Source organism: Pygocentrus nattereri, chromosome 15 (genome assembly GCF_015220715.1).
Source record: "Pygocentrus nattereri isolate fPygNat1 chromosome 15, fPygNat1.pri, whole genome shotgun sequence".
NCBI classification, from domain to species: Eukaryota; Metazoa; Chordata; class Actinopteri; order Characiformes; family Serrasalmidae; genus Pygocentrus; species Pygocentrus nattereri.
Window position 1 is genome coordinate 25901700 of NC_051225.1, and position 21512 is coordinate 25923211.

The window sequence follows — 21512 nt, forward strand, 5'->3', positions numbered from 1 at the left end:
ATGGCTGCCATTCTTGGACCATCTCGAAGAGTTTGATGGAGACCTTGAAACAATGTGATAGGCTAACTGCCTCTTTCCTTAAAATTTTTTTTTCTGTTAATGCTGGCTTTGCACTAGTGAAGATAAGTCATTGCCTTAGTTTGTACGCCCTGTCTGTTTTGTTTTTGTGTGCGTTTTCACATTTTAAATCTTCTTGTCATTCCTTTTTGTAAGCATAATGTATAATTTTTTCTGTTGTTTACCTGTCTAGTTGTACATATCACTTTTGAAAAATTGTAATAAACATATTGTTCAAAAAAAAAAAAAAAAGGATGAAGAATGGAAAGGCAGTTGGTCCAGATGACATACCTGTGGAGGTATGGAGATGTTTAGGAGAGAAGGCAGTGGACTTTTTAACCAGGTTGTTTAACAAAATCCTGGAGAGGCAGAGGATGCCTGATGAGTGGAGAAGCAGTGTACTGGTATCCATTTTTAAGAACAAGGGTGATGTGCAGAGCTGCAGTAACTACACAGGTATAAAGTTGATGAGCCACACCATGAAGGTATGGGAAAGAGTTGTTGAAGCAAGGCTAAGGCGAGAGGTTCAGATCAGTGAGCAGCAGTTTGGTTTCATGCCCAGAAAGAGTACCACAGATGCAATTTTTGCGTTGAGAGTGTTGGTAGAGAAGTACAGAGAAGGTCAGAATGACCTACATTGTGTCTTTGTGGATCTAGAGAAGGCATATGATAGGGTGCCAAGACAGGAACTGTGTTACTGTATGAGGAAGTCAGGTGTAGCTGAAAAGTATGTTAGGGTGGTGCAGGACATGTATGAGGATAGTGAGACAGTGGTGAGGTGTGCAGTTGGAGTGACAAATGGTTTCAAGGTGAAGGTAGGGTTACATCAGGGATCAGCTTTGAGCCCCTTCTTGTTTGCAATGGTGATGGAAAGGTTGACAGATGAGGTCAGGCAGGAGGCTCCATGGACCATGATGTTTGCAGATGACATTGTAATCTGTGGTGAGAGTAGAGAGCAGGTGGAAGAGAATCTGGAGAGGTGGAGGTTTGCACTGGAGAGGAGAGGAATGAAGGTCAGTAGAGATAAGACGGAATACATGTGTGTGAATGAGAGGGAGGCAGGTGGAAAGGTGAATATGCAAGGAGTAGAGGTCATAAAGGTGGATGACTTCAAATATCTTGGGTCAACCATCCAGAGCAATGGACAGTGTAGAAAAGAGGTGAAGAAGAGGGTGCAGGCAGGATGGAGTGGGTGGAGACGGTGTCAGGGCTGATGTGTGACAGAAGGATAGCAGCAAGAGTGAAAGGGAAGGTTTACAAGGCAGTAGTGCGTCCTGCTATGATGTATGGTTTGGAGACTGTGGCTCTGTCTAAAAGACAGGAGGCTGAGCTGGAGGTGGCAGAGATGAAGATGCTGAGATTTTCGTTGGGAGTGACAAGGATGGACAAGATTAGAAATGAGCAGATCAGAGGGACAGTGAAGGTGGAGCAGTTTGGAGATAAAGCCAGAGAGGCCAGGTTAAGATGGTTTGGACATGTGTTGAGGAGGAATAGTGGATATATTGGGCAAAGAATGTTGAAGATGGGGCTACCGGGTAGAAGGAGAAGAGGTAGACCTCAGAGGAGGTTTATGAATGTAGTGAAGGTGGACATTGAGATGGTTGGTGTGAAAGTAGAGGAGGCAATGCATAGGGCAAGATGGAGGCAGATGATCCGCTGTGGCGACCCCTAAAGGGAGCAGCTGAAAGAAGAAGAAGATGTTGGTTTTAGGTTGTATGTTCTTTGGCATTTATTCACTGGGTTTTTAGTCTAGTAAGGACTCTTATTGTGGAGGGCGGGGATGTGTGTGTGTGTTTGTGTGTATAGCAAGGGTGTCTAACGCAACCACTGAAAAGGCCGTATTAAAAATGTCGACAAACCTGTGTTTTTTTTTTCTTTTCATTTTAAGTTAATATTTGGTTGTGACTCGAATTGGCCATTGTTTACTCTAAAATATGGCAAAACCGCAACAGCATATTTAAAAATAATTTTAAATATATCAATTGTTTTGTGTAAAACAATAGTCTACATTAGCTACAGATAACTGTTAAATATCCCCGCTATACTGTAGGTTTTTTAAACCCTATTACCAGACACCAGGCATCTTTGTGTTTTGTGGTGCTGTCCTATAGATCATTGTTGGGGAGGGGTTGGAGTGCACATTATGTTGCAGTATATTTTAATAGCAGTGAATGCTACGTGTGTATAATTCAATCATTGTGATGCAGAGTCATTCAGAGGGGTTCAGTGCGAAATTATTCACTGTATAGACTCTAATGTCTTTACAGCAGTGGTGATAAGAACCAGGAGTCACAATGCCTACAACACCTTAGCCTTTTGCTTTACTATCCAAACTGACCAGTGAACTGACATGTGTCTTCCGAGTGTCTGTATGTAATGTTGAGAATGGTAAATAGTATCTCTCAACCATAAATGGATTTAAAAACTGCATTGTAGCTCGACAATGTCTCAGGCATCACGCAGTGTAATCATAACCATGTGATGACTTTCTGGGTGAGAGCTTTTAGAGGCATTGAACACTTCAGATGTCTGCTTCGTATCACCCCCACTGTGAACAATTCTTACTCTAAACCTGAGCATTTTATATTACACCACTCTGAATCACTTTGTTTTCATCATAACAATTGAGGTATGGAGGAATTTAGAAATTTGCATTTGCTACTGGCAATTATTTTGAACATATTAATACTGGTATGTAATATTAGTATTTTTATACAAGCAACCTCTGCTACAAAATCTGTGCTTCCTAATAGAGTACTGAGCCTTTTTTTCTTTGTGCTGAATTTGCCTGTTTTTGAACCCTGCTACTCCCTCTGGTTTTTTGCATATTGACATGTCTCTCATTTTGCCTGCCTGTGTTTGGGACCATGCCTGCTGTGACTATGAGTATAGGACTGTCCCTATAAAGATACTTTGCCTTTGCAGCCTGCCTCTGTCCCAGGTCCCTATGTCACTGGTGCAAAAGCAGTCTTCAGGGTGAATCTCAAGAAATGTCTTTATGATTGCTGTCAAAATGTGCAGATGAGGTTGCTATGGGAATATGAAAAAGTGACTGCTTGAACGTTTTTAACTACAAAGAAAATCCATGCTACATTTTGCCCTGCATTAGTTTGTGCTATTTCGACATACTGTTTAAGACGGCAGTATGCGTTTTTTCTCCATACACAGTGTGGGTGTACACATGCATCTGTACTGACTGATTATTAATCACTACTGTGTAACTCTTTCTGAAACTAGTGTTAATTTATATTGTAACTACACATGCTCTTCTTTTCCTCTCTCCTCTCTTTTCCTCTCTCTTCTTTTGTTCATACAAGTAATTTCCCTTTTTCCTCTTGAATGTGTAAGCTTGCTGTCTGTCCTCATTAGAAAGGGTTTAATGTGTTTAATGCTTGTTTTGTTCTTCTGAAAGAAGCTAGTTAACAGTTGTCTTTCCCCACCTCTCCAATAGTTTTGGTGTCTGTTCTGTATTTCCGCTTTTGGAAAGTCTGAATTAGAGCTCCGACATCACAATTAACTACATTTAAGTACGGGGAAAAACTGTTTATGCCTCTGAGAAGGACGGTCCTCTGGAGAGCCAACATTATTATCCATGGAACATTCAGCTAATTCACTGACCTACTTATGCCAATATTAGATTATTTCAAAGTCTAATTAGCTAAAATCCTGAAATCAGAGACCAAAACAAACACTGCAATACAAACCCTGGCTCTTTCATGCTGGTGCCTTGATAGTCAGATCACATCCCTACGCCAATAACCCTACAATTAAACAAAAAAAAGGAAATGGATTTTTGATGGTCGTATGAAGTCTTAGAGAAATGCTTGTCATTCTTTTTTGAGATGTACCTACTGTGCTAAATAACAATGATGATTGTGAAATGGACTACATGAGAGTTGGGAAAGGGTGTGACACTGGTGGTTGAACCACTGGTGGTTGAACCAGTTTTTGTTTTTGTGTTTTATACTTCTAAACACATAAAGAGTAGGACTACATTATGGAAATTGAGAGTGAATAAATATTCACATATACATATAACCCTGATGAACACAATTGTGCAGCTGTATCATGTAAGTCTTGAAAGATTATCTAACAAATGGTTCCTTCAAGGGTTCTTTAGTGAAGACAGTGGTTATACAGTCTTCTGCAAAAGTTTGGGTCAATTTCTAAGTGAAAATAACACATAATGAACCCTACACAACAGGCTCTCCAACACAGAGAACCAATTAAGCATTCAAAAAAGCCTTTAAGCTACTGGTATGGCTTTTTGAATGTTCATTATTCTATTTTACTGCAGAACTCTTGAAGAACTCCTTCTGTATGAAATATGTCAGCCATTATGTTTTTCAGACCTCTTTAAATCCAAGCCAGTATGCGGAAGGTTGTGGATTCAAGTCCCAAGACTGACTGGGTGTTCTTGGTTGTGTTCTTGGGCAAAACACTTAAACCCCACTGCTCCAGAAAACGCTACTCCCGGACTGGGCAAAGTTAGACAGCACAATGACAAATCTCCATTGTAGGACCAATAATGTATAACAAGTGATAATTCACATAGAACCCTGAACACAGAAAGAACCATTTCATGAATAAGCGGTTCTGTATGGTGGTTTTTTGAAGAACATTTTTAATACACACTTAAGGGTTCTTTCATCAAGAATATGATTCTATATCAAACCGTAAACAGTCAAAGTACGCTTTGCATGGTTAAAGAGTTCCAAAAAAGGTTCTTCTATTGTTACAGGCTTTACATCATAACAATGGAAGAACCCTTTTTGCTGCTATACAGAATCCCTTTCAACAAGGTTCTATATAGAACCATATAAAACACATTATACATCAATCAATCATCAAACATTGCGGGTGGCGTTTCATCTCTGTGAGACCAATTTTGACAGTGTGAAAGCTTGTGAGTTTAGCCTTACAAGACCCATAATTCAAAGCTTTGTTTATGTCCAGAACCCATTGCTATAGGAGGTCTAAATTATGCAGAAAAGTCCTTAGTGATGAATGAACACCTACAGTGTTGAATTAATATCATTCCAGCATCCTAAATGAACACTGTATGTGGTAAGTTCAACAATGGAGATAATATTGCCTTTAATAAATAAGCAATTATGTGATGAAATGATGTGAGTGTGTTTTTGCCAGTGCAAACACAATATAACATTAGAATGCATGCAAATCCACATAAATACAGTAAAGTACAGCTAGTTTGAAGAACAAAGTTTGGTTCTAGATTTCTCCTGGACACCCCCACCCATCACATGGATCAGTTCGATCCTACCTGATTCACAGTGAAGTATTAATTAGTCAAACCAGTGTTGTATGGTAACTTCAAATGACACCGGGCTGCCACTGGTAGAGAATTGGAAATGATTGAAGGAATGCACTGACATGCATAAAACAACCCTGCTGAAAAATACCACTAGAACAATCAGGATTAAAACCTGATAGTTAATGGTTACTAATAGAGACCTACAGAACACCTTTAGATTCTATTAAAATCATTCAGTGTGTCTACAGTCAGTCAGTCACAGGTCACCTGTGAAATCATTGGGATCATTTACATTGTAAGGTCAGCCCAAAAAAAAAAGGAAACACATTACTAGACCACCAGGAACCAACAGAAATGTTTAATAGGTTCTATGTTTCTTTTTTAAACTGATTCTGATATCTTCAGCTCAATAATCCCTCCTAAATTAATATTGTTTGTATTTATTGTATTATTAGTATTTTTCAGGACCAGTAAACACTTACTGTCCAAACAAGCAGCTTTTGTAATTCTAATTTTCTCAAGTGCCTTATATTATGTCACCACTGATTATAAATTATATGATGCAACAGTGCATTTCAAGTCCGTACATTTTACCTGATTCTCATTTTCCTGTATTGTATTCAAAGACAAGCCATGACTGGGCCGCTCTATTAAAACAGCCATCAAAGACATTCCTGCATCCATGTAACTGACAGCCATTCATTCATTCCTCATTAAAGCTTTTTAAAACAAAATCTTTGGTATTTGCTGATTTCCTCTTATTGTACATCTTACTACAGCTAGTGCTACAATTTAGCCTGGTAATGGTGGGTTGATATGACGGCACTCCAGGTCAGTTCATGTAGTGAAATTATAATAACTGTTATAGCAGAAATTAGTCAATTTGAGCACTTTTATGTGAATATGTGATTTACAAGACTAAGACTCAGAGCTTGAATTGAGATCAAATGTGTAACAGTCGTCCCCAGTACTTCTAGCCTCTACACACTTGGTTCTTTAAAGTTCTTGAGTTCTGTGTAGAACTGTTTCATGTTTAAACAGTTCTTTGCTTGGTGCAACCTTGTTGAAAATGCTTCCAAATAGCACCAGAAGGGTCCTGCCACTGTTACAATACCAAGCTTGTAACAATAGCAGAACCCTTTTTGGTGCTATTGAGAACTGTTTTCAAAAAGGTTCTCCATAGAAGAGTATACGAAATATTCCCCGTCAATCTGAAGAACTATTTCACCATGCACAGAACCTTTTAAGCATGGAAATGGTTCTATACAGCACCAGAAGGGTCCTGCTACTGTTACAATTTCAAGCTTGTAACTATAGCAGAACCCTATTTGGTGCTATGCAGAACGTTTTTTTAATGTTCTGCATAGAACCATATTCAGCACAGTCTCCATCAATCTAAATAGCAATTTCACCATGAAAAGACGGTGAATACATGGTGTGGCACTGTGGTGTGGTGGGTAGCGCTGTCGCCTCACAGAGAGGAGGGCCTGGGTTTGATTCCCTGGTCGGGTGACTGGGGTCCTCTCTGTGTGGAGTTTGCATGTTTTCCCTGTGTCTGAGTGGTTTCCTTTCTCTGGTTTCCTCCCACAGTCCAAAGACATACAGTCAGGCCAATTGGACATGCTAAATTGCCCCTGGGTGTCGGTGACTGTCTGTCCGATGACCGCTGGGATAGGCTCCAGCACCCCCGTGACCCTGAGGGAGAAGCAGCTTAGAAAACGGATGGATGGACCATGCAATGGTTCTATATAGCAGTGTTACGATGTCAAGCTTGTAACAATAGCAGAACCTTTTTTGTGCTTTACAGAACCTTTTTTTAAATGTACTGCGCAGAACCATATACAACACATTGTCCATCAGTCTAAATAGCCACTTCAACAAGAAAAGAGCCATTAAGCATGAAATAGCACCAAAGGGTTCCCTCACTGTTACTATGTCAAACTTGTGACAATAGCAGAACCCTTTTTGGTGCTATTCAGAGCTAATTTAAAAAAGGTTCTACATAGAAGCGTATACAACACATTCTCCATCAGTCTGAAGAACCATTTTACCATGCCGAGAACCAGTTAAGCACGAAATGGTTATATGTAGAACTCAGGGCACTAAATAGAACCATTCCCTTTACTCAAGAGCCCTTGAAGACCAATCTTTTTAAAGTGCGCCTTTTTGTCTGTATCATTATTGCTCCGTTTTGCTAACGTGAATGTGATGAACTGCGTTGTTTATGGATAGCAAAGGTTAATTTAACCTAATATAATCTGAAAAAGGCAAACAAGTAAACTTTTTAACGTGAGCGCAGGAACGCCTCGTTTTCCACAAAGGCGAGAACCAAACTGTCTGTTCTCCCAGCGTTTTTATTTACCACGTTTTGTCAATCTCGAGATGCACTGGGCTTTATTCTCCGCTGCTCTCACTGCAAACTTGACGGCAACGTTTTCCCTCCCGGTGCGAGAGGCTGCTTTTTTACACCTTCTGACAAAATGAGTCATCGCTGGAGTTGCTGCCTTTGATGTGGAAAAGGAATGCCGAAACTCGGCCGCTTGGAACGCGAGCAGCACCCACGGAGCTTTTTTTTCGTGCGAAAGCAATTGTAGCTAAGTGGCTTGTTAAGGATGCCTGAGATGACTGGGTAAAGAAGGCGAGGACAGTTATGTGCAGTAAAGAAAAAAAGCCGGGTGATTGCGCGCGCTGCGCGTGACGCTCAGCGTGGCGTATAAAAGAATGGAGTCGAGCTCCGGAGCACAGAGCGCACAGCGGAGCGCGCGGAGACGGGACACGCTGCGTGCGCTCCGTGTTGTGCGCGGGATGCTCCAAGCGCACGTCAGATAGCTTTCTCTGCAGTTGGCGCGCGTCTTCAGATGTGAAAGGATCGCTTTGGCATGGAGCGCAACGGCACGACTCAAGCACCGGCGCCAGGTGAATGCGAGCAGATGCTGGAGAGGCTGGAGAGCGGCGCTGGGTTGGAGAACTGCACAGATGGATTGGTGGGAAACCTGTCTCTGCGCTGCTGGCTGCACCTTTTGACCAAAGAGTCGGGCACAGCACTGCAGGGGGATGGCTCAAGCCTAGTGGTGCGCGTGATGATCGCTCTGGTTTACTCGGTGGTGTGTGCGCTTGGGCTGGTAGGCAACTCACTGGCACTCTACCTGCTGCACTCGCGCCACCGGCAGGAGCGTTCATCCATCAACTGTTTTGTCATGGGCCTGGCGCTCACTGACCTGCAGTTCGTTCTGACGCTGCCCTTCTGGGCCATAGACACGGCGCTGGACTTCCGCTGGCCCTTCGGCAAAGTCATGTGCAAGATCGTCAGTTCCGTCACCACCATGAACATGTACGCCAGCGTCTTCTTCCTGACCGCCATGAGCGTGGCCAGGTACTACTCTGTTGCCTCCTCGCTGAAGATGCGCAGCCAGAGGGCAGCATTCACCGGGGCCAAGTGGATCAGCCTGGGCATCTGGGTGGTGTCATTGCTGGCCACTTTGCCGCACGCCATCTACTCCACCATCGCCCAGGTGGCCACGGATGAGGAACTTTGCCTGGTTCGCTTCCCAGAATCGGGCAGCTGGGACCCACAGCTGCTCCTGGGTCTCTACCAGCTGCAGAAGGTTCTGTTAGGCTTCGTCATCCCTCTGGTGGTGATCACCTTGTGCTACCTCCTGCTGCTGAGATTTGTGTTGAGCCGCAGGGTCAGGGGTGCAGTGAGCTCGGAGAGCGAACACGGCCGCCACAAGCGACGCTCCAAGGTCACCAAGTCAGTGGTGATCGTGGTGCTCTCTTTCTTCCTCTGCTGGCTGCCCAACCAGGCGCTGACCCTTTGGGCTGTCCTCATTAAGTTCGACCTTGTACCCTTTAGCAAGGCCTTCTACAATGCCCAGGCCTACGCCTTTCCGCTGTCCGTCTGCTTAGCGCACACCAACAGCTGCCTGAACCCGGTGCTCTACTGCCTGATCCGCCGTGAGTTCCGGGCCGGACTGAAGGAGCTGCTGCTCAGGGCCACGCCGTCCTACCGCAGCCTAGCCCAGCTGCTGCCCCGTAAGGCTAAGGTGGCTGAGGCACCACCTGTTCTGGTGCTGGTGCAGATGGATGTTTGAAAGAGCCTGTTTACACTTGCCATTTCATGTGTCTTGAATGTGGACTAACACACATTCCATTTATACCTGGACTGCTAGTTGTCTGGCATTACATGCAAATCTGAGGAATTCTCTTCTGGGATGATGCCGCATAATGCATAACAGAACAGAAGATTAGTTCAGTTAATTTGTTTTTATTTAAAGAATTAAAGTAAGATCCAGTTTTTATTATGCTTGACAAGAGCCACTTTGATTAATCATTAATGAAATATATCTATGTATATTACTGATTTAATTTAGCATTGGTAGCTTAAATAGAAATTCCAATTTTTTTTTTCATCAATTGGTGAAAGTAAATCAGAATGTTTTGATGTGAAATGCTGAATTGTAGAGAAACTAAGCGATGGATGATGTAAGGGTGATGTAAGGAACCGGGACTCACAATGTCTACAATACAAATATGACTGTATTATTTTTATTACTATCCATAATGACCAATGAGATTTTAAAAGGATGAGAATAGGTAAATAATATAAAATATTTGTGAATCAATAAATATAATAAGCACATTTCATGGGGACCATTTTGCCTCACAACTCCCTAAATGTTCCTGTCCAGAAAAATGTTTTAAACCAAAACCTTGTTTCACAACTGTTGTAAAGCAAGGTCTCAGGCATCATGGAAGCATTCGTAACCACTGTGGTGCAGGTGGGAGCTTTTGGAGGCTTTAAATGTCAGCTAATATCACCACTGAAAAATTCAGATTTTAAGTTTTCCTAGAGTGGCGCATTTCACATCAAACCACAGTGAATGACTTTGGCTCAGCTGCAAACCACCTCAAATGTCTGAGGTGACCAGATAGCAATCCAGTCCACCTCCAATGTGTCTTGGTTGCTTTCACACTTGGCTTTTTCATTATCAGGAAGTCTAAATAGGCTCAAAGTGACTTGTAAACCTGGAACCACACTACTTCAACCCAGCTCTTTGAAGCTGTTTCTTCCTCCCCTCCTTTTGACTGATGGACAGGAGCAGGCATCAGGAATCCCTTGTGGAAGATGCCCCAGTTTCTTTCCCTCTCTCTTTTCTGGTGTTTGTTTTATGGGTTGTTACCTGGATGCAAAGCCTCCGGTCCTGCTTTGGCATGCATATCTGGTCAGCAGGCGTATCTGGGGATCACTGCAGTTCAGGACCAATGCTTTTCACCTTTGCTTTGGTGCTGCAGATTAGAAACCCTGTTTAAGGATTCTGCCCAGGACATCCTTCAAGGGAACAATAAATTATCCATTTGTGTCGTTCAACCTTTGAAGTCCAGCGCAAAAGTGCTGGCAGAGTGGAAGTGAGGTCTATCCCCTCGAGCGCTTTACAACACCTAGCTGATTCATGAGGGATGAAAAAGGACCAAATTGCCTGTCAGAAGTGCAACAACAAATGCTTAGTCATTAATCTGTTTCCATGGAGAGATACGCTTTGTGAAATCACTGAAATATCTGAATCTTTACATATTGCACTCTGGTTCCTTCGTTCATTGTACGTAAGACAAATGTTGTGTGTGAGAACTGAATATTTATGAGAAGAAAATCAATGAAACTTCTAATAAACATGATTGCTATTAGCACTCATCGACCAATACTGTACTTTCATTAATGCTAAAGAAAAAATGTACTGAATTTCATAATGATTTCACAGGTTGTGAAATCATTGTAAATATTCTCAGACAGTTTGATGTATGTGATAAAAAATCCTTTCCCTGCAACATTCGAATTTGAAATCACAGAAATAGGACAAAGTTATTTTTGAACATCTTCACATCATTAAAACATATTTGGGAAAACATAATTCAGGAAAGGAATATTCAGTGCCTGGAGGGATTACTCTGAGAGGGGAGTTACAGTTTCTGTACTAGCTTGGTGATCTAAATAGCCATCTCTGAGTCATCAGTAGAATAAACCATAGAAATCGATGGTTGGGTTTGTTGGGCGCTGAAGTGTAAGAGCAAGACACAATAACAAATGGGGGTCTGTAGTGTAAACAGGCAAGGTGTAAACAAAGGTGAGGTCACTGTTTGCTTCTGCTTCTTGGTTAAAAAATGCTGTTTTACCTCCAATCTTTCAGGATGCATGTTCAAGCTCATTCATGCCTCGCTATTAAATAAAAACATACAATAAGGGATAGAGATAGAGAATAAAAAATTCAATGTGTCAATATCAAACCTTTTGTTAGCAATACATCGAAATATTTAAATATTCAAAAACATAAATGGTTCGTTACTGTTTTTATAGGTTGTAGAAATGTGTATAATAGTTACACAATTCACCTGTATCTCAATTATCAAACAATGCAGTACCAATTTGCAGTATACTTACCCTTATAAGGAGTTTGTGAATGGCATAAAATGGCTTTTAATAGTTACTATAGGTCATAACAAATAAAATCATTAATAAGATTTAACACATATACAAAATGCAGAATGTGTTTTCAGATATTCATATTCACCAGTTATGACAGCTCACTTTTTCCCTTAACATGTGTTATAACTGCTTATTAATGATTAGTAATCTGTTTATTACCTAATTACAATGACCTTATTTTAAACCACTCAAACTCTTATCTCAAGACATGGGGAAAAATCAGTTTGCATCAGCAGACAATATAATTATCATAAAGGGAATTTCACATAGGCTTATGAGTAAATGTTTTTCTTTAAATTAAAATATCTCAATATTACCAAATATGCCCTGCGATTGACTGGCGACCTATCCAGGGTGTATCCTGCCTTCTGCCCGATGACTTCTGGGATAGGCTCCAGCACCCCCCGCGACCCTGACGGAGAAGCGGCTTAGAAAATGGATGGATGGATGGATGGATTATTACCAAATATTCTGATCTCAAATACACAATTTTGGTGTGTGATGAAAAGAAGAAAGTTTGTTCTTAGTTTTAAGTTTAAACTCAGAGTGAAACAAAGCATACAGTAAAAACACATACAGTAATGTGCAAAGGTCAAAGATGCCTTTCATTTATTTACTTCCCAGCCTTTTAGATATTTAACCCTTTTAAGAAGTTTTATTACACATGTCTGTAACCTAAGAATAGCTCCATTAGTTTTGCATTGTGGTCCCTGTAGTTACATAATAATAAGCTTTTGTAAGAACTAAACCTGGAATGTTAAAGGGTTTTTTTTTCTGTCGTAAAACATATAATCATTTTGTGTTCAGTATTTATTGTGTCCACTCTTTGCCTTTTTTACAGCTATTCTTTTCACAAGACTTTCAGTTTCTCAAAGAAATCTGTTGGGATATTTTTCCACACATCCGCATTTTCCAAAGTTCAGTCTTAGAAGTTGGTTGGATTTTCTGGTTGGTTGCAGTGACTCCTTTGGCAACAGTTTCTGTCAGGAGGACAGAGCTGGAACTCACTGGTTCTAAGATGGGAAGGATGGAAGAGTTAAAGTGGCAGTAGGGTGCACAAAATAAAGAGTGGTCAAAACAAATACACATAGATTTACTATTATACTTTTATACTCTAACTGTCTGTTTAATACGCAGTTGTATACAGGTTGAACACCTTTGGTCAAATGGCATTTTGGAGATCAACATATTCTCCACAGAGTACAAGCTTAAATATAACTGAAATATTTTTTCTGCAAAATTTAGATCACAATTTCTATTTAATAGAAATAAAACAGCATATTTTGTGTGCCTCTAAATGTTCACTGTAGCAGTGCATGTGCTACCCTGGGCTCAAGGAAGACGCTGGAGCTAGGAGAAACATTTGCAGCAGCCATTCCTTTAATTTTCACACAGATAAACATAAAGCAAACACAACCAAACCTAAACCAAAGTTACACTGGCCACTTTTTAGTGGCTTTTCACGACAGACTTTTTTTAAATGGTTGTTTTAAAGGAAGCTTCTCAGCCCTCTCTAGCTCGGTTCCCTCTGAGCTCTTTTTAAAGGTGCTCACGCTGCCAGCCAGATCACCCAAGCAGAGAAGGAATGAGAGCTTGCTGCTCCACCTCCCCATCACAGCCCACAGCTTGCAGCTCGAGACTCGCTCCTCACCCTGGTGACTCTCGTGGCTGGCTCTGTCTTCCTGGTCCTCCTCCTTCTCCTGCCTTCATTCGCGTCCCTCTGCGGAGCTCGGGCTTTGCGCTCCATCCTACCCCACTCGCAGCTCTCTCCCTGCCGTCCTCGCCGAGGTTCGTAGCCCCTGGATGTTTGAGCCTGCCTTCCTGCCAGCTCTCGCGCCTATCATTGTTGGGCCTGGAGGCCGGGCGCATGCCACATTCACTTAGAAAAGCTATATAACATGTAAGTTGAATGGGGCACCAAAACATTTGCGCACTATATGTATACATATGTATACACACATATATATATACATGTATACACATATAATATTTCTTGTGTTATACTTAATAGCTCTTTTGACTGCAAATTAAGTAAACAAAAGAGTGGTCTCTGACTTTTGCACAGTACTAGCCATGTCTGTCCATGTTTAAAAATGGCTTTTGTTTAAACAGTTTGAAGGACACTTTTAGTCTATAATATGAAAGAGTGAGAGTAGATCTACTTGCTTTGATTGTGCGCAAACATTCACGTTTCCAAGATTTTAGTAGTAGTCTCTGCTGTGCAATAGCATCTTAGTATGATGTCAATACCTTAGAATATGAATACATATCTTTATAGCTATTATTTACAGCCTTAATCTAGCCCATCTAGGTTGTTATATACTGTGTATATAAGTGCAGGCTGGGTTTTTCCTGAGGTGACTCTTGTGAGATTTGCAGAGGGTAAGCGAAACAGAGTTAATGAGTCAGACAGTTTTAAAGTTTTCATTCTGAACTTAATTGGTGACATTTTCCAGAAGAGTCAGTCATGATTTCTTTTTCTTGGTAATATTTTAACAAGCTGACAGGCATCAGAGCTACATTAGTATTAAAATGTAATTTTAATTAATTAAGCATTCTTCTGTCTGTGAGTAATTATATGACACTTGCTTTGTGCAGTTAAGATAAACATAGTAGACACAATGACATAAGTTATGAAAAATAGATTGGAAGAGAACCCATTATGATTGTTCTGTGCTTATGAAATACATATATGCTTGAAGCACTCATAGGTAAAAAATGTCTGCTTCATAAGGATTTGGTGCTTTGTAATATTAAATGACACACCTCATTAAAGACCACCAAAACTAACTGCATTAAATCAGAAATGAAGTGACTGTAAGAGAAAACAGTGCCTATCCTTTTGATGGAATTCTATAGCATGTATCATAAGGGTGTCTTCAACGCTATTATCAGGGGCTGAAAGCGACAATGAATTATGAAGAGTCTCGGCTGCCTTTTTTGAAAGCTTTTTTGTAAAACGTCTGGGTAGGGCAGGGCTTTCATCTTGGAGAGAAGATTTTATGAGGTGGAACCGCCTGGAGAGAAGCGAGAGGCGAGAGCATGCTGAACCTCGAAATCAAAGTCGTTTCTGCATTGTGTGGCCATTTAAAATCTGATTTGAGGGGGCTGTGCCAGAATATCTTAATCAGCCTAAGATGAAATGCAGTCTACTGCATTTAGGCTACTTTATTTCACCTTATCCCACAAAGAAAAGGTCTAGGCTTTGGCGGCCTGACTTGAGCCCTTTTGATGTCTTCTGCATCTTATTCAAGCCATAAATCAGCAACTTGAAATGGTCTCACATAGAGCAGAGGCGATTAACCCCCGGGGAGAGTAAAAACTCATTTATCAGCAGTTTAAAAAACCTGTCAGTCATTTATTGATTGATTTCATGCCCAGCAAGACCGTAGTCTTCCCACGAATGAACTTTTTTTTGTTGGATGATGTGATACCCCACATCAGTACTACATTCATTGTGTCTAATATAGATAATTCTGAAAATTTGGCTGTTGAGCTGAGCTGGTTGAATTTGATCCGTACTACAGGAAGTAGAGCTTGAAATATTTGTCTGAACCTGACAGAACTCAACTGCTCATGTCAGGTTTTCATTTCTCAAAATATGTATATATAAATGCTTACAGAGATACTACTTGACACATCATCAGTGATATTTCTAGAAGCATGTACTTACATAGGAGTAATTATAGAGGTAATAATAGCAACATTTTTTATTTCAGTCATTTTTAGACAGTCCCTAACTCTTAAGGGTACTTGCCAGCAAACAGAATAATCATGTGCAAGTTGCAACTTTACTGTTGTCAAACAAAAAGTAAAGCAAAGAAAAATAGTACAGACCCCTGCCCACCCCCAACCTGGATTAGTCTCCACACAGTAATGCCAAAAAGTGTATCCTGTGACTAGCACAAACCTACATGCAAAACCAATCAATATATCTGTTTTTCACAGGACAGAAAGCCAGAACATGGTGCTTCCTGCTGATGACCTTTCGGTGGGCCTGTGTGTGATGGTTTGGGGGATTACAATGGTTAATTGTTGCTCAATAACATCTGATAAGGGAGCTGTTGGGGAATGCTGAGGGAACAGTTGAGCTGGATCCCAATTAGTACTGGTTTCAAAACATCCACCACCAAGTCAGGTAGATCCATTTGTGGCAGGAATAAAATAGTCTCTCAGTCTAGGCAATGGCGTTCCAGACCATATCTGCTTCTATATAACAGGCTAATGTAATGGACATGCATCAGAAAGTGACAGGCTTAAGTCAATATTGATTTACCTTTTTATGCTTTTTCTCAGTCCCTCAAAAATCAAGACGTTTCTCCCCAGGGCTGCTTAGCTTTACAGCTAAGGGGTGTTCTGTGCAATAAATGCTATCTGCTGTGACCCAGGCTAATACTCAATATAGCAGCATTTTTGCAGTCTGATTATTTTGTGAGGGAGGGGAGCAGGCGGGGGTTCTCCAAACACTTCTTGAAAAATGCATCTTCTATTTGGCAGTCACAACCATACGATAAAACGTGTGCTTACTCAAGTCTATGGAAGATATTCAGCTTTCCTAGACCCTTAGGAATGGGCTTATCATCCAATTTCATTAGAAAACCCACTCCCCAAATTTAAAGTGCCCCATTATTCTCAAAATCTCCTTCACCTTGACTTCTTCAGGACGACGTTTCATGGAAAGAGAGGCTCTTAAGATTTCACCCGCCTCTGACGGAGCTCACAATGAAAGTGTGACAGTTTTCAAGCAGGAGAATGGCTCCAACTCATCTGACTGAGTGGGGGAAAGATGCGAAAGATCAACCAAGACATCAAGGTTCCATGTCTCAGACAGGCTTTGGAGCACCAAAGATTTTTTTAGGGGTCTTTGTTCTCGTTTAATGCATCCTAGGCCAAAACCACACGTTCGTGAGCGTATGTGCATGTCACTACTCAGATAAAACGGAGCCTAAAATAATTACTGGAGGTATAGGAAGAAGAAGAAAGCTGATCTCTCTCTCTCTCTCTTTCTCCCTCCTCCTCTCTTTCCTCTGCCCTATTTTCTCCACAATCTCTCAGGCTGTCTCTTCTCTGTAAAAGTGAGCTCACAATTACCATGTGTCACTCAAGCATTGCGGAGAAGAATCAATCAATCACAGCACTCAAAGTGAGACCCGTAAACAAGCAGACTGAGATAAAACACATGAAAGCTCTCCGTCTCTGCTCAGAGTACATGCATAATTAAAGCTACATTGTATCGCATTTAGCCTATTAGAAATGATGAAGTGCGCACTGTAATAGTCTTCAGAAACACATGCATATGTAAGCCCCTTTAAACAGAGTGTTCCTAATAGAATCATTAGGCCTTTTCAGTTGCTCGAAGAAAAGATTCTTGTAACTGTGAACTGAGCATTATACACTGCGTTTAGGTCAACATTTCCGCAAAAGCTAAAATACATTCATAAATCCTATATCTTTAATAACATGGACAGGCTATGTATAGCACAAAAAAACATTTTTCTAACCGCATCACTGAAAAATATATATACAATCCCAAGTTACTCTCAAGACGACAGTATAACAGAAGACCTTGACTAGTGTAAACACAATGATTCCCAGAGCTCTGTTCAGCTCTGCACAGTCTTGAAAAATAGCACAACCAGGCAGAAGGAAAACAAAGGTTTATCAAAGCTTAATTTCACAAGAATGGTTATTGATGTTTTGAAAAAAAAAACAAAACATAAAACCACAGTTTGGTTTTCTGCTTGGATGGATACTTGCTACGTGCTTTGTTACCTCTTCAGGTGCTAATATTCTAGTACTGTAATCACTGTTTCATCATGGGTGCACATTTGGCACATTTGGACAACAAACAACAAATAGGAAGACTGAGCTCCACATGCAATATGCGCACCCCATAACGTTGCAAACTGCCTACCTACATAAATCTAAGTAACCAAAGGATGCTGAATTATTATGTTCTCATGATATCATATATCATATATTCAGTATGAAAACACACAAAAAAAACAATATTATTGACAGGAATTACATATGTGGACACTGTAGTGTAGATAGAGATTAGTCATGTAATGTTGACTCTAATAAAATGTAATGAAGCTGTTGGGCTACTTGCTTCACTAAGCGCTGCTGCACATTGAATCCTTTTGACATAGGTCTTTAAAATTACATGTTGCAAAAGAAAGCAGCTTTAAAAGTTTAAAAGCTTTAAAAACCTTCTGAAAAGAATTCTGATTTCCTCAAATGTCAAGCGGCATTATGGGAGGCAAATCCAGCCAAAAACGAAATGAAAATGAAAACAATAAAATGTAAATGCAAACCTCATTTTGCCATTTCTTTTTCCAAACATCTGAGCAAATATCCTGACAAAATTGAAAATTAAATGAAGTACCTACATTTGCAATTTCATTTTTCACATGAGCATGTGTATTGTGACAAAAATAAAAATAAATTTACCATTTACCAAAAATACCATTATTCTGGTATTTCATGGCCAATGTCACGATTAGCCCCTTCCAGTCCTATCCATGTGTTCGTGTTTTGGTTTTGTAACTCCTCCCCTGATTGTTTTCACCTGTCCCTCATTGTTACATGTATTTAAGCCCTGTGTTTGCCCCTTGCGTGTGCCAGTCTTTGTATTGTATCATTGTATCCTTGTACCTGGTCTTTGTTTGTGTTGGTTCTTGTCATGTCCTACCCTAAATCTGTACGTGTCGGCTCATTGACCCTGGACTGTTCTGACCACGACCCTGGATTTGCCCATAATAAATCTCGCTTATCTCAGCGTGTGCGTCCGCCTCCTCGCTCCACCTTAAAAATGAAAAAGCTAACAGACAAAAGAAAACACAAACTTCACTTTGGCTTTGGCTTTTCTTCGTGTACGTGCAGAAACTAAAATCAAAATGCAAAATTTACTTATTTTTCATAGCGATTAGCTGCAAATCTGACAAAATTAAAATGAAAATGCAAAATTAATAAATCAACAGCAAAGTTACAGTTTGTGATTCCGTTTTCATCGTGGACGCGCTTTAACTGTCAGAATGAAAAGGCAAATGAAAACGACCATCAGGGCCACCTGCTGGAGATTCACTTTTCATTTTCCAGTTTTCATTTTCTTTTTCTAACTGATCAACATGCAAATATATGTTAAATAGCACTAGGCGGGGCTACGGGGTACATTTTAGGACATCCTCAGCTGTCCGCGTAATGACTCAGATCTGGTGAAACTGAACATCAGACCACATATTTACTCAGATGTTTGGAAAAAGAAATGGCAAAAAGAGGTTTGCATTTACATTTTATTGTTTTCATTTTCATTTCCTTTTTGGCTGGATTTGCCTCCCATAGCGGCATAACTGACAACAAAAGACTTTTATTCTGACATGCTTTTAAGAAAGAGTAAGCAGCATACTTCATCAAGAAGACTTCAAGCGATCTTCATGATGCAATGCCAAGGTCAGATGCCTTTTCTTAACTATTGAAAGAATTGTCATTTTTTTAGGCTGGCTCAGTTTATCAGTTTATGAGGTCAGATGGTGACCCCAGAAAAAATATGTGATTACTATAAATATCAAAAACAAAAGCATAACCCTGAGTTCAAGGACAGATGTTTACATGGGTGTCCAAGTACACAGATTAGTTTATACACATTTCAGTTGTGGTAAATATGTAGTTACACTCTGCCCAAGTTGGTAAATTGAGGGAAATTGATTATTTAAAATAGGAATTTAGATACTGTTAATGCTATTATAATACTATAATACTATATTACTATTGATATACTGAATAGATTCTATTTAGATACAAAAATGCAAACGCACATACATCGTTTTTACTCAGATATTATTATTATTGTTATTATTATTATTTATTGAACCTGCGCTAAAGTCCCAGCTGTAGCCATTTGTGTAGGCTAAAATTGTGACAGTTTGAGAATGTTTTTGGAGTGCAGCATTTCTTACCAGTGCCAACACACCCATCACCTCTGCAGTTTCTGCTAGTAGCACTTCATCAGGGTCATTTGATATTTCAATGCCATCTGCCTCACAGTGCCTCACTATTTGTACCATTATTCCTTATTCATTGAAGTTCTAGTTGTTTGAATATTATAAATGCCTTCATGGTATGTGCAACTTTGCAAAAACAGTCAGGCCATAGTGGGGCACTAGAAGAACAATAGGTCACATCTAAATCTACTGCCCTTAGGGTCCTGTGTGCACCTGAGAGCAGGTAAAATATAAACACCCTAATAAGAACTAGGCGGATGGGGGGGTAAACCGTGATGTGTGAATTTAAACATTTGTCACCTCACAGCAAGGAGGGCCTGGGTTCGATTCCCCGACCGGGTGACCAGGGTCCTCTCTGTGTGGAGTTTGCATGTTCTCCCCGTGTCTGCGTGGGTTTCCTCCAGGTTCTCTGGTTTCCTCCCTGCAGTCAGGCCAATTGGACATGCTACATTGCCCCTAGGTGTGAATGTGTGAATGTGTGAGTGACTGTCTGTGTCTGTCTGTCTGCCCTGTGATGGACTGGTGACCTGTCCAGGGTGTATCCTGCCTTCCGCCCGAAGACTGCTGGTACAGGCTCCAGCACCCCCTCCCCCCCCCCCCCGCAACCCTGACGGAGAAGCGGCTTAGAAAATGGATGGATGGATGGAAATGCACAGCATCAGTACTGGTGGTTTGGTCCAGATCCCAACAGCACAGAGATAAAACCTGTCAGTGTGATTACCTGTGACATCCCCAAGTCTATCCTGACTCAGGCTGATATATTTTCAGCTTAGAATGAATATGTCAGTCTGAAGATTGAACAGAAAATCTAGCCAACAGCGGCAAATTTGAAAATCCAATATGATCTACTACGGACACAACATTATATATATATGTGTGTGTGTATATATAGTTCTATAATTCTATAATTACAGATTGTAGTCTATATCTGTGTCTCATTTGGATACTTTTAAGCCCCCTTTTGCCCTGTTCTAGGACAACCACAGGGCAGGCACTATTTGGGTGGTGGATTATTCTATATAAGTTCTATATATATTTATAAAACACATATAAAAGACAACATAAGGTATGTATCAAAACAAGATCAATACAATCAGTACAATCACTTCACAGAATCAAAGGCTAAATAATAAAAATACGTTTTTAATCTAGACTTCCAGACCTCCTATATGCGGCGGAACAGATCCATTTAGGGACTGTCTATAAGAAATTATAGACCTTTGAAATGGATCCTGTAATATACAGGAGGCCAGTGTAGACATGCCAAGACAGGGGTGTTGTGGTCACTCTTTTTGTGCCTCTGAGAAGGTGAGCTGCTGCATTTTGGACTAACTGTAAACAAGCTATTGAGGACTTACAAACACCTATGTGCAGGCAGTTGCAGTGGTCTAAGTGAGATGAAATGAGAGTGTGTATATACTTCTCCGGGTCTCAGTGTGACAGAAACTCAATACTGGAGACTGACCTAAGCTGGCCGAAGGAAATCCTGACAACAGATTTAATATGTTTATCAAACTTGAGGTCAGGGTAAAATGTTACCCCAAGGTTTTCTACCTGAGGTCTCACATGCTCCAACAGTCCACCAAGGTTATTAATTAAAAGATTGGTATGCCTGGGAGAGCTAAAGAGGATCACTTCAGTTTTATCTTCATTTCGTTGGAGAAAGCTTCATATAGACATTCATTCAGCCATTTGAGTG

The 21512-nt window shown here is 40.6% G+C and overlaps 1 protein-coding gene across 1 annotated transcript; it reads left to right on the forward strand.

The window, feature by feature from the left end:
- The first annotated feature begins 8036 nt into the window (after window positions 1-8036).
- Window positions 8037-10975, forward strand: rxfp3.2b (relaxin family peptide receptor 3.2b). Its single transcript, XM_017712016.2, has one exon. The coding sequence runs from the start codon at window positions 8212-8214 to the stop codon at window positions 9421-9423; it is 1212 nt and encodes a 403-aa protein (XP_017567505.1). The 5' UTR covers window positions 8037-8211; the 3' UTR covers window positions 9424-10975.
- The last annotated feature ends 10537 nt before the right edge of the window (window positions 10976-21512 follow it).